General features: G+C 47.1%; 1 protein-coding gene across 6 annotated transcripts in view; it reads right to left on the bottom strand.

The window, feature by feature from the left end:
• LOC133152900 (zinc finger protein basonuclin-1-like) overlaps positions 1-14,007 on the bottom strand; it is a 44,356-nt gene that overhangs the window by 17,755 nt on the left and 12,594 nt on the right. For 5 of the 6 annotated variants that reach the window (XM_061276865.1, XM_061276867.1, XM_061276869.1 and 2 more), the window contains 2 exons: positions 11,723-11,825; positions 6,925-7,160 (listed from right to left, as the gene is read on the bottom strand). In XM_061276865.1, coding sequence (XP_061132849.1) covers positions 6,925-7,160; positions 11,723-11,825 — 339 coding nt within the window. Of the gene's footprint in view, positions 1-6,924; positions 7,161-11,722; positions 11,826-14,007 lie in introns of those variants that run through there. The other variant, XM_061276868.1, reaches the window with a different exon arrangement.

Genomic DNA, 14,007 nt, shown 5'->3' with positions numbered 1-14,007 from the left:
TCGTCGCATCTGGGCGGCGGCACGAGCCACGCTGGTCCGTCAAGGCGATAGGGTCAAGAGGATGGCCGACCGGAGGCAACGACCGGCGCCCGTCTTCCGGCGGGGCCAACAGGTCTGGCTGTCCACCCGGGACCTTCCCCTCCAGGTGGGCTCCAGGAAGTTGGCTCCCCGTTTTGTGGGTCCGTTCCCCATCTCCAAAGTCGTTAGTCCAGCCGCTGTACGACTCCGCCTGCCCCGGTCTCTTGCCCTGCATCCCACCTTCCACGTCGGGAAAATTAAGCCAGCCAGGGAGAGTGGGATGGTGCCGGCTCCCGCGCCGCCTCCGCGGATAGTGGGGGGTGGGCCTGCTTACACGGTCAAGGAGCTGTTGGACGTGCGCAGGAAGGGACGGGGCTGGCAGTTCCTGGTAGACTGGGAGGGTTATGGGCCAGAGGAGCGGCAATGGGTGCCACGAAGTTATATCTTGGATCCCGGACTGTTTGATGACTTCTACGCGGCTCACCCCGATGCTCTTGGCCCGTCTGGGATCCGGCCCTAGAGGAGGGGGTGTTATGTCATGCTGTCGTGTTTTGTGGGTTGTTTTTTGTCTTGTCCTATCCTTCGTATTGTCACTTCTTGTTTTATTTTTGTAACTCTCCTCTCGTTTCAGTTCGTGGGTCCTTCCTCTGCGCGTCAGGCCACTTGACTTCCCTGATCCCAACTGTGTGCACCTGTGTCGTTGGCCCTAATTGTCTGCACCTGTGTCCTCCTCCTTCTGTGTGTGTATATAGCCTGCGTCTTCCCCTTGTCTTGTGCCAGTGCGTCTTGCCCCGTCATGAACACTAGCGATCACATATGTCACAGCAATACCCGGAGAGTTATAGATAGAAGATACCCGTTGCCCAGCGTGAGCTCTGTGTTTTTTGTTTAGTTAGTTTTTTTTGCCATAGTTTTCCGTCATTTTTGAGGCGCTTTTTGTTTGCTGTTTCCAGCCTTTTTCCCTAGTTTTGAGGTGCTTTTGGTTTTTGCCTTTTGTCCCTCATCTTCAGGCGCTTTTTGTTTTTGTGCGGTCTTCCGGTTGAGAGAATAAAACACCTTGTTGGAACTCTGCATTTGAGTCCTCTCCCTGCTCCAAGCCTGACATTTTAACATTCGTTCTGAATAATCATTAAACACTAGTAAAACACAGTGTTCTGTGGCTTGCACGAGAGATTCTTAAACATTGTTGAACAAGGAGGGGGAAATGTTTCTATACAAAAACTTGGGCGGCAAAGAACAGTAGCTCTGATCATGTTGGGAAAGAACAAAACCTTATTAGGCATCAACATTGAATTCATAATCAGATGAGGAGAAAGCATGAACTGCCCAGGGACTAACAAATAAGGTATTTGGAATCACCAATGTTGAAAGATGTGGCTCGAATGACGTTTGCAGGAATGGACACTGTCCAAGAGACTAGCAGTATAGCAGAAGTCGTGTGAAAAAGGACAAGACCAACAGCCTCCACCTTCATAGAATTGTAGAGAGAGTAGGCAAACCTATATATTGTAAGGATTGCCTGAATTAGTATCCACTTTTGTAAACCTATTTCTGAATGCAGATTGTAATAATACAGTAGAATGAAATTTAACTGAATCTTGTGTAAGTTTAATTTGTGTCAGGGTGAATTTTCCTTAAAGGCATTACAGACGATCCAAGAGCTCAGTAACAAGTCTATTTGTCTATTTTTTTAATACTGCGCACGTGCAGGTCCCTCCTCCCCACCCTTCCCACGCATGCACACACACATACATATAGACACACACACATACTACCTCTACTAACGAACACCTATACATACAAACTTCACCAGATACAAACCGAAGAATAACCCTAACCCCCATTTTCTTTGCTCGGCCATTCCCTGTTCATCTCGGCGCATTAGCAGTATAAAAAAACAAGTAGTGTCGTCGAATATGTCTCCGAAGACAATCAATCTGAAACTCGAAATCAAAAAGAAGCATAGCCAAGGCATGTGTATCGTTGAGCTCATGAGGGACTATGACCGGTGCCACAGGAGGTGCCCCAGTGATCAATACCAGTATCATGGGAGCGTGCACACGTTGAGATTGAGCAAAAGGCGGAAGCTGTTGCCATGCGGCAGACAATACCAGGTTGTTTTCAATAAGTTCATTTACTTTTATTAGGTTCTCACTCGCGTTTTGTGCGAGGTGTGTTCAATGACCACTCACACAGTCGGAAAACTCATCAATAGCACCAAAAAGTACTAAAAGAGTACGTAAGCACATTGAAGCGAGTACGTGGAAGCATAAAATAATTTCCGTTTTCTGTCTTCTCAGAGATATTTTTAGCAAGTGTAGAAAAGTCAGGTGGTCAAAAATGTAGAGACGCTTATATTTTATAAGGTTTGAAAAAGCAAACAAAAAGGCGTTTTGTTTTTTTGTGTGTTTTACACAGACTAATACAGTGGTTCCCAAAGTGGGCGGTACCGCCCCCCTGGGGATCTGGGGGGGCGGTGAGGAAGAAAGGGGCGGTAGGGGGGCGGCAGTCCGAAGTCAGAAGTTTGAACGTTTGTTTGACGATTTGTACACAACACGTGCAGCAGGACGAGTCAGTGGACGACGCATCAGGGTCCGGTTACCACACGCCGCTCAAATTGCAGCATACCTAATATCAAGAAAGAGGTGTTTGTTTCCATATGTGTCTGGGGGGGGGGGGGGGGATTCCGCTAGGAATTCACTGGGGAGCCAAGGGGGCGCTAGCCTGCAAAAGTTTGGGAACAATTGGACTAATAGGACAAAAAGTGTGACTTTTGGGATAGTCCAGCACGCATTATTTGCTTTTAAACTGATTTCACTGGGAAACCTTGCTTCCACTTACAAACGCGTCTACTCACAGCGCCGAATGCAGAGACAATTAAGGTTCGTAGGTAGAGGTACCCCTCCGTGAGTCGTCACCTTATCGTGGTGGAGGGGTTTGCGTGCCCCTATGATCCTAGGAGCCATGTTGTCTGGGGCTTCATACCCCTGGTAGGGTCACCCATGGCAAATGGGTCCTAGGTGAGGGGCCAGACAAAGCACGGCTCACATTAGCCCCTTATGATTAAAAACATAAATGGATCTCGTTTTCCCTTGCCCGGACGCGGGTCACCGGGGCCCCCCTCTGGAGCCAGGCCTGGTGGCCAGGCCTTCGCCCATGGGGCCCGGGGTATACTTATCGCCCCCCCGGCTGGGCGCCTGCACTTTGGGGTTCACCCCGGTGAACGAGAGGGTAGCCTCCCGCCGCCTTCGGGTGGGGGGACGGGTCCTGACTGTTGTTTGTGTCTATGCACCAAACGGCAGCTCAGAGTACCCACCCTTCTTGGAGTCCCTGGAGGAAGTGCTGGAGAGCGCTCCTTCTGGGGACTCCATCGTTCTACTGGGTGACTTCAATGATCACGTGGGCAATGACAGTGAGATCTGGAAGGGCGTGATTGGGAGGAACGGCCCCCCGATCTGAACCCGAGCGGTGTTCTATTATTGGACTTCTGTGCTCGACACGGATTTTCTATAATGAACATCATGTGCAAACATAAGGGTGTCCATGTGTGGACTTGGCACCAGGACACCCTAGGCCGCAGTTCGATGATCAACTTTGTAGTCGTGTCATCGGATTTGTGGCCGCATGTTTTGGACACTCGGGACGAAGAGAGGGGCGGAGCTGTCAACTGATCACCCCTTGGTGGTGGGTTGGCTCCGATGGTGGGGGAAGATGCCGGTCCGACCTGGCAGACCCAAACGTTCTGTGAGGGTCTGCTGGGAACGTCTGGCGGAATCCCCTGTCAGGAAGAGCTTCAACTCCCACCTCCAGCAGAGCTTTTCCCACGTCCCGGGGGAGGCGGGGGACATTGAGTCTGAGTGGACCTTGTTCCGCACCTCCATTGTTGAGGTGGCGGACCGGAGCTGTGGCCGTAAGGTCATTGGTGCCTGTCGTGGCGGCAATCCCCGAACCCGCTGGTGGACACCGGCGGTAAAGGATGTCGTCAAGCTGAAGAAGGAGTCCTATCGGGCCGTTTTAGCCTGCGGGACTCCGGAGGCAGCTGACAGGTACCGGGTGCGGTTGCTGAGGCAAAAACCCGGGCGTGGGAGGAGTTTGGCGAGGCCATGGAGAATGACTTCCGGACGGCTTCGAGGAAATTCTGGTCCGCAATCCGGCGTGTCAGGAGGGGGAAGCAGTGCAACGTCAACACTGTTTAAAGTGGAGATGGCGTGCTGCTGACCTCGACTCGAGACATCGTGTGTCGATGGGGAGAATACTTCGAAAACCTCCTCAATTCCACCTACACGGCTTCCATTGTGGAAGCAGGGCCTGGGGACTCTGAGGCGGACTCTCCAATCTCTCGGGTCGAAGTCACTGAGGTAGTTAAAAAACTCCTCGGTGGCAAGGCCCCGGGGGTGGATGAGATCCGCCTGGATTTCTTAAGGGCTCTGGATGTTGTGGGGCTGTCATGGCTGACACGTCTCTACAACATCGCGTGGACATCGGGGACAGTGACTCTGGATTGGCAAACTGGGGTGGTGGTTCCCCTCTTTAAGAAGGGGGACCGGAGGGTGTGATCCAATTACAGGGGAATTACACTCCTCAGCCTCCCTAGTAAGGTCTATTCAGGGGTGCTGGAGAGGAGGGTCCGTCGGGAGGTCGAACCTCGGATTCAGGAGGAACAGTGTGGCTTTCGTCCTGGCCATGGAACAGTGGCCCAGCTCTTCACCCACAGCAGGATCCTCAAGGGTGCATGGGAGTTCACCCAACCAGTCCACATTTGTTTTGTGGACTTGGAGAAGGCGTTCGACCGTGTCCCTCGGGAGGTTCTGTGGGGGGTGCTTCGGGAGTACGGGGTACCGAGCCAACTGATAAGGGCGGTTCGGTCCCTGTATCACCGATGCCAGAGTTTGGTCCACATTTCCGGCAGTAAGTCGGATTCGTTCCCAGTGAGGGTTGGATTCCGCCAAGGCTGCCCTTTGTCAGATTCTTTTCAGAATTTTTATGGACAGAATTTCTAGGCCCAGCCGAGGCGTTGAGGGTGTCCGGTTTGGGGACCTCAGCATCGAGTCTCTGCCTTTTGCAGACGACGTGGTGCTATTGGCTTCTTCAGGCCGTGATCTCCAGCTCTCACTGGAGCGGTTCGCAGCTGAGTGTGAAGCGGTCGGGATGAGGGTCAGCACCTCCAAATCCAACTCCATGGTCCTCGATCAGAAAAGGGTGGAATGCCCTACCCAGATCGGGGATGAGATCCTGCCCCAAGTGGAGGAGTTTAAGTATCTTGGGGTCTTGTTCACGAGTGAGGGGGGGATGGAGCGCGAGATCGACAGGCGGATCGGTGCAGCGTCGGCAGTAATGCGGATGCTGTACCGGTCCGTCGTAGTAAAGAGAGAGCTGAGCCAAAGGCAAAGCTCTCAATTTACCGGTCAATTTACGCTCCTACCCTCACCTCTGGTCACGAGCTATGGGTCTTGACCGAAAGAACGAGATCCCGGACACAAGCGACCGAATTGAGTTTTCTCCGCAGGATGTCCGAGCTCTCCCTTAGAGATAGGGTGAGAAGTTCGGTCATCCGGGAGAGACTCGGAGTAGAGTCGCTACTCCTCCACGTTCAGAGGAGCCAGATGAGGTGGCTCGGTCATCTCATTAGGATGCCTCCTGGACGCCTCCCTGGGGAGGTGTTCCGGGCATGTGCTACCGGTAGGAGACCCCGGGGACGACCCAGGACGCGCTGGAGAGACTATGTCTCTCAGCTGGCCTGGGAACCCCTTGGGATCCCCCGGGATGAGCTAGATGAAGTGGCTGGGGAGAGGGAAGTCTGGGAGTCCCTCCTGAAGCTGCTGGCCCCGTGACCCGACCCGGGATAAGCGGAAGAGGATGGATGGATGGATGGATGGATGGATGGATGGATGGATGGATGGATGGATGGATGGATGGAGAGGTACCACTCGATATATGTATATTACCTTATTGAAGATTTATTAAATTTTCAGGTTTGTCTTTTCCCCCCCTAATAACTGGCCCTGAAAAACTGGACAAATGACGGAATTATAATGTCAGTCCTAAATTCGTGTGTTGAGAACACAAGAGTGTTCTATAAATTCACGGCAAAAACTGGAGTGTTAAAATCTACTATTTATCAGGTGGTTCGCGAAGGCAGCAGCTTTAGCAGGAAATCCCAAACTTTCCTATCCACTCCTTCCAACTCTGCCGGAAAGACCCCATGGCATTCCCAGGCCAGACATAGTCGAGCCAGCGTGTCATGTGTCCTTTCCGGAGTCTACTGCTGGTGGGACAAGCTCGGAACACCTCACCAGGAAGGCGTCCAGAAGGTACAGTAATCAGATGCTTGAGCCACCTCATCTGGCTCCTCTCAATGCAGAGGAGCAGCAGCTAGACTAAGTCCCTCCTGAATGACCAAACTTCTCAACCCATCTCTAAGGAAGGGCCTGGACTACCTTCCAAGGAAATCCATTTTGTTTGCTTGGATCTGGGATGTTTCTGCGATGACCCAGAGCTTGTGATCATAGGTAAGGGTAGGAACAAAACAGTGACCGCTAAATCGAGAGGATTTTGAGCTGGGGTAAAAAGGAAAATTCTTTTGAGTCAGCTCCTTCTTCACCACAACTGAAGTGTAGAAGGTACATGACAGCTGCACCAATCCGCCTGTCATCCCACACTCCATCCTGCCTTAATTCGACTGAATACTACAAAATATGAAAATAATTGATACAATTAACAAATGGCATGAATGAACAAAAAAGAGAAGCAAGAGAGATGATTGTATGTCGCATGCAAGTGTGTGTGTTTGTAGAATCGTCACTTTACAGACCACAAAATCCATTATTAGTCTTACTGAACAAAAGGGGAAACAAGTTAAGTTTAAAAGTAAAATCATGTAAGCAAGTGTAAGTCACTTGTGTTTACCTGCAGTACATATCCTCGTATGTAGTCCTGTAGTGTCCAGTCAAGTGCATTGAGGATCCTGATAACCTCTTCTTGTTTGAGAACAGAGAGAAGGCGGTCCAAAAGGATCTTAAGGCGTATGGGAATAGCGTGGGTCCCATACAGCATCAAGCTGCAGATGTCAAACACCACGTTGGTATGCACAATCTCCACCTGGCCATGCTGATACATGTCCTGCACCTTCAATTTACTAAGAGCTAGAACATAAAAATGGGTGGGGTTGGTAATGAGGGAGTCACATTCCCCAAAAGTTAAATTTGTAGTACAGTACCACAAAGTGAAAACAAAACACTTGTTACATTTGTTATTCATTTTTGACCAACGGGATTGTGAACTATCACAAATAAATGCATAAATGTTTACTAAAATATTGTTAAATTTGTATATTTGTACAGCCAAAATATGTTTTACAGCCCAGGAAGTTTATACAACTGTTATCTGTCGACTGTCAGTAATGTGTGCAGTGTTGTACCTGAACACGTTAAATGAATGAAAGTTCATCAACTTGGTAGGTCATATTTTGGTTCAAGTGAAGGTAGCGCATTTTTGCTTTGTGGACGGTTTTGTTTTTGTGAACGCGCTCATTCAAGGGTATTGAAGGGCAGTTCATTTTCTTAAAGGGTGCCATGTTTTCTCTTCTTATGTAGACTTAGATTTAGACCTCCTAAAAAAGGTGTAAATAAAGCTTAATTGGGCAGGGTAAAACTATTTGGCAGCACCGGCCACAAACAGTCGGATGGTGCGTGCGTCATCAAAATGTGACGTGTGCTTAGAGGAGCGAAGAAAGCGTGATGACACTTCAATCGATGTAAACCAGGGGTCTCAAACTCCAGTCCTCGTGGGCCGCATTCCTACATGTTTTCCAAGTGTCCCTCGTTAAACACACCTGATTCAAATGATCAGTTCATCCTCACGTTCTGCAGGAGCCTGATAATTGAATCAGTTGTGTTTAACGAGGGAATCTTGGAAAACATGTAGGAATGCGGCCCCCAAGGACTGGAGTATGAGACCCCTGATGTAAACTCAGTCGTGTGACAAGCATCCCCACTTGCACTTTCTTGGCAAAAGGCAACGGATGAGGTATCGTGAGAGTTTAGGATTCTATGAGAGCATTTAGGATTTTTATGATAGGTTGTCGTGCTCTCATTGGCGTTGAACCACAAATTACTCTTAGTGTTTTTTGTTGTTTTAGTAACTTATTTGGGCTTTGTGTCACGACTCGTCCCTGGTTTTATACGTAAATTGTCATGGTTTCTGTCCACATCTGTGTACTCGCCCCTCCTTTCCTGTGTCAACTCACAATCAATGTTCTAATCACCTGCCTCTTGTTACCTGTCTCTTATTTAAGTCCTGTCTGTGTGTCACTCCCCTGTCGGATCATTGTTAATGTCATGATGTATTTTTGGTTCCTGTCTTTAGTAATGTCACCCTGTCTTTTCTTTTCACGTCTTTTTCGGTCAGTCCCGTTGTTGGTTTTTGTTAGTGAGTTATGTCAGTTTACCGAGTCTGTATTTTGAGTTCCGCCAATAAACCCTGGTCCAAGCTGCACTTGGTCGCCCTGCTCCATTTCCATTCCCACCCGTGACACTTTACACCTTTACCTTTGCAGTTTTATATCACACATTCTAAAGGTTTTCTGGTTCTTTGAGGCAACAAGTTAGAAAATAATAAATTCACAGAACATGAAAAGTTAGTTATAGCAAATATAATGTTATTTTAAATGTTTTGCACATCCTTTGTTTCCTGCCTCAGTCTGACATCTACGGCAGATTGTTTGCACATTCTGGGCCACAGTAATATTTTTGTATTTGTTTTCTCTAGTAAACTGTAGGGTGATCGCAGCACCTGGTACTAGTGTGAATGGAATGAGTTAAAACAATGAGAAAATGCCGATATGCTATAGGGTATAAGCTCACAGCAACTTTTTTATTTGGGGGAAGAAAACAACTATGAACTTTTCGATTTTGAAACGGTGAACTTGAAAAAATTCAGTTATGAACTATGAATTGAACAAGCTCATTCTAAAATTTGTGAACTGAACTTTGAACTTGTTCATGTAGAAACTGAACTTTCCCAACACTGGATGTTCGTATTATTTAACACATTTTACTCTACATAATTTGGTACAAATGTCCTGTTCAAGGAGAGGGCAAAATATTTTTAGAATGTGCAAATTCAAATAATGTAAGTGGAACCTTAAGTAAAGAATGTCCTTTGTTTCATTAGTTTAATATATTTGGATTCTGGGCATGAATCTGTAGAAATTCTGATTTAGTGAGAAGTTGAGAGCTTTAAATGGTTACAAATTGAATCAGTCAAAAATGTCGAAATTAGATTTAAAAAAAAAAGAAAAATCTAGTTTAAATTGGAGGTAAAATAATTAAAATAGGGGGACAGAAAAGAAATCATACCATATATTTTTGAAAATTCATTTAAAACTAGAGCTCCACACAGCTTTAAAGGGCCCTTGCAACATTGGGGTGCTGACACTTTGAGGTACATTGGTACATTATTGTTGGTCTTTGGCTGTTTACACGCACCACCAAATTTTAGTAGATATACATGTAACGTAGAACTGGGGCTGCTAACAAATTTTAGGGGACACGGCTTGAGCCATTTTTTTTTTAATCGCATGATAAACTAATAACATATTGATGATTTTGCTTGCCCTGATGTGTGCAAAGTTTAATGAGTTTTTGTGCATGTTTACATAGACCATCAAATTTAATGTTTCAGAGACTTCTGAACCCTAACCCAATATAAAGTAGATCTTGTCGACCTGCGAGGAGAAAAACAGTAAAGAATAAAACATTTGTCTCCTGTAACCAGTGACACCACCAGGACAATGATATATAAGTTTATAGATGTCCTTCAGGCCTAAACTGTCATTTAATGTGCAAAATTTGACAAGATAGGATCCTGTGGGTAATGTTACAGCAAAGTCAAAGCTGTTTCTGCTCCACATTGATCCTGGAGGCTAACTTTCCACCACACACACTACAAGCGGCCACGCCCTCGCGCTAATCAGCGCTCATCGCTGTCACCTGTTCCTTATTACCCGCTCATCTGTATATTTAAATACCGGTCTCCCGTCACTCCTGGTCAGTTTGTCTGTGTTTCTATCCGTTCCTGCTTGCTAGATTTCTCACAACTGATCTCCGTTACTGAACCCTGTCTGGCTCGACCATGATTGATCCAGACCCTGCCTGACACGACCATGATTGCCTGTACCCGACTGTGAGTTTGCTGTGCCTTGCTTGACCCGACGACGTTTGTTCCTCTCTCCGGATATCCCCTGTTTGCCTGCCCAACTGCCTGCCCTGATATTTGCTGCCAGTCAATCTACCTGACTTTCTGCCTGTCTGCCTTCGACCCCGTGAACACCTAGCCGTGTCCTGACACCTGTCACCACCCAATTCCACCTTTTCCTTGACCACTGTCCAGACTCTCCTTCCGTCTCGGTCCTGTTTTCCCGTTGCTGCTACCCTGCCCAGAACTTCATTCTCCCACTTTCCTTTTCCTTTCCTACTAAACTTAAGTTTATGCTGCATCTGGTTGTCCTGCCCTGTTCGTGACAAAAGCCATACTGAATTTTAAAGTAAATTCAAAATGGCTGCCTTCCTGTTTGTTGAGCTTAAAGCCTTTTTGTAGGTCTTGGGCTGTCACATATACCACCAATTTTTCATAGAGCTAGTTCAAAAGTATAACCTAAGCTGGAATCGAATAATTGCAATTCCATTCATTTTAATGGGAAATATTACCTCGATTCATGAACATTTCAGGTTACAAATGAGCTCGTGGACCCAATTTAGCAACTTGATGTTACACTGTCATTAAAATGTAATTCAACTGACAGCAGGGCCCAACACAGAGCAAACTATGCATTTTCTGAATACACTCTTACTTTTACTGACTACATACTCCGGACTATAAGCCGCTACTTTTTGCACAAGCTTTGAACGGCTGCGGTTTGTAGTTTGGTGCGGCATATCTATGGTTGTGGACCGCTGTTGTGCGGCACCGTTTTGCTGGACAGAGGGATATGTGACCAGACACAGGGTCACTTGGGAGAAGAGCGGCGTGGCGATCGCATGTTGTGCTTAGTGCTTCACGATTGGCACGAACAAGAAACAGAACGAGATTAAGACGAACATTACCAGAGAAAGTAACCTTTCATAAACAAACCATCATTATGGGAGACAAAAGAAAATAGGGCTGCTGCATTTACTGTAGAGGTTTCCTCTGGCCACTAGACAGCACTGGGCTATTTTTGATGACATCTTGCTGCGTCACCCTTTTCAGTATTTTTTTTTTCCGGGTCATGTCTTCTCCGGAGCTTTATGTGTACCTTGAATTGCATTGCCAAGTTTACCCCTGTAAGTGGTCCTAATTTATTTATTATTAGTTGTATGTTGCTCGTGTTCCCTGCACATTAAGTCTCTTATAGTTGTCGCTGAGGTTATGCATGTTTGCATGTTTGCAGAGCTCCTTCATCCTTTTGCGTCCCCAAAGAACCATCTCTTTCCTGACAATCCTCTTTGTGTATATTCTATTACAAATGATAATTCAACAATAAAACACCTGTGGCTTGTATATGAATAAAACAAGAATTTCCCCTAATTTTAGCTGGTGCATTTTATCATCTGGTGCGGTTTATAGTCCAGAGATTACAGTACTGTCAATTAGGAATGGCCTGTCATCCATTTTCAGAGCTGTGGAACTCCAAGTCAATTGTATGAGAAAGCATTTCAGATCTTACCATGTGCAACCCAGCCATGCTTGCAGTTTTCACACTGACGTCTTTTCTGGTTTCCAGGCTTAAAGTTGTCACAGTTGCAATTCAACAAAGTGCAACAGATAGCCTACCAAACAAAGTATAAATGTCAAGGTTCAGAATGTTTTAAAAATGATCATTTTTCATGTGAACAGTAAAAACAGAGCAGTAAACATTTAGGTAAATATCTCATCTTAGCAATTTTAATCTTTTTAATTTTTAGCTCTGGCTTGTGTTCACCTTCTTTTAACTATGGTCAAGTAAAAAAAAAAAACTTCTCATCTCTCAGTAACAAAATTCATCAGTGAACAGCTAAAAAAATGTCCAATTCGGCTAATCCAAAACAATTCTGATGCTGCTTACTTTGTCACAATATACATCTCAAACAGGTGCACCAGAATGTTCAACAGGCAGAAACATACACCTTCTGAGATGCCCGCACACGCACACGAACAGACACAACCCCAACACACATGCATGGCGGCTGCTGGTCATTCAAAGAGAGGAAGGTAATTATTTTCCCAAGCCCACATTATAAATGTCTTTTTGCTTCATTAATTTCTACCCCCTCTTATCGTATTGGATGTTTTTGCTACTGAAGCCAGGCCTGCAGGTGGGGCTCGAAGGTGAGTGTCTGTTGGCCGGGCCTGCACACATGGAGTCCGACCAGGCAGCCTAAAAAGGAAACATGGGTCTTCCCCTTCAATGGGCCTAGTGAATTAGGCGCATAGTGGGCTAGGTGGCCGCCAAAGGCGAGGACTTTGGGGGTCCAATCCCCGATGACAGAAACTGGCTCTCGAGACATGGAATGTCACCTCGCGGGCAGGGAAGGATCCCAGGCTTGGGTGTGAGAAAGATAAAGTCCGACTAGACATAGTTAACACACAGTTTGGGCTGTGGTACGAGTCCTTTAAAGAGGGGTTGGACTTTTCCAAAAAGGAGTGCTGGAGAGTGATCTGGGGACTCCATCTTTCTACAAGGTGACTTCACTCACTTGGGCAATGCTAGTGAGACCTGGAGAGGTGTGATTAGGAGGAACGGGCCCCCCAGTCTGAACCCAAGTGGTGTTCTCTTGTTGGACTTCTGTGCTCATCCAAATTGTCCAGAATGAACACTCTTATTGAAGCATAAGTGTGTCCTTATGTGCACTTGGCACCTGGACACCCGAGGTCCTAATATCAAAAAGCTCTGGATGTTGTGGGGTTGTTCTGGTTGACACGCCTCTACAACATCCCGCGGACATCGGGAACAGTGAGTGTGGATTGGCAAACCAGGGTGGTAACACTAACCCTTTTTAAGAAGGGGGACAATTCATGGGTGCTGGAGAGGGTCTATCAGGATGTCGAATACTGAACCCACTGGTAAGGGTAGTTCTGTCCCTGTACCACCAATGTCAGAGTTTTGTCCACATTTATGGCAGTAAGCCAGATTTGTTTCTGGTACAGGTTTGAATCCGTCAAGGCTGCACTTTATCACTGATTCTGTTAAAACAAATTTATGGACAGAATTTCAAGGTGTAGCCGAGGCGTTGAGGGGCGGCCTCAGTATCGCATCTCTGCGTTTTGCAGACGATGTGGTGCTGTTGGCTTCTACAAATTGGGATCTCTCACTGGACTGGTTCGCAGCCGAGTGTAAAGTGGTCGGGATGAAAATCAGCACCTCTAAATCTGAGACCATCGTCCTCAATCTGGAATAAAGGGAATGAGATTTTGCTTCAAGTGGAGGAGTTTCAAGTTCAAATCTTGAGGCCTTGTTCACAAGTGAGGGTAGAGAATGCAGCAGGATATCGGATTGGTTCAATGTCTGCTGTGATGCGGACTCTGTATGAGTTGTGAAGGAGCTCAACTGAAAGGCAAAGCTCTCGATTTACCAGTAGATCTACGTATGTTCCCACCCTCACCTACTGTCACAAGCTGTGGGTCATGAGCAAAAGAACACGTTCCTAGATACAAGCGGCCGAAATGGGTTTCTGACGCAGTGTGTCCGCGCTCTCCCTTTGAGATAGGTTGAGAAGCTCGGTCATCCGTGACAGACTCAGAGTCAAGCCACCGCTCTTCCGAGTTGAGACGAGCCAAATGAGGTGGCGCAGGCACCTGATTATTACGCCTCCATGGTGAGGTGTCCGGGCATGTTCCTTAGGTAGGAGACCCCGGAGATGACCCAGGACACGCTGGAGAGACTATGTCCCTCAGCTGGTCTGGGAATGCCTTGGGATGCCCCGGGATCAGCTGAATGAAGTGGCTGGGGAGAGGGAAGCCTGGGCTTCCCTG

Source organism: Syngnathus typhle, linkage group LG4 (assembly GCF_033458585.1).
Source record: "Syngnathus typhle isolate RoL2023-S1 ecotype Sweden linkage group LG4, RoL_Styp_1.0, whole genome shotgun sequence".
NCBI classification, from domain to species: domain Eukaryota; kingdom Metazoa; phylum Chordata; class Actinopteri; order Syngnathiformes; family Syngnathidae; genus Syngnathus; species Syngnathus typhle.
The sequence above is the reverse complement of the archived record's forward strand: the minus strand, read 5'-3'. Positions and strand labels throughout refer to the sequence as shown.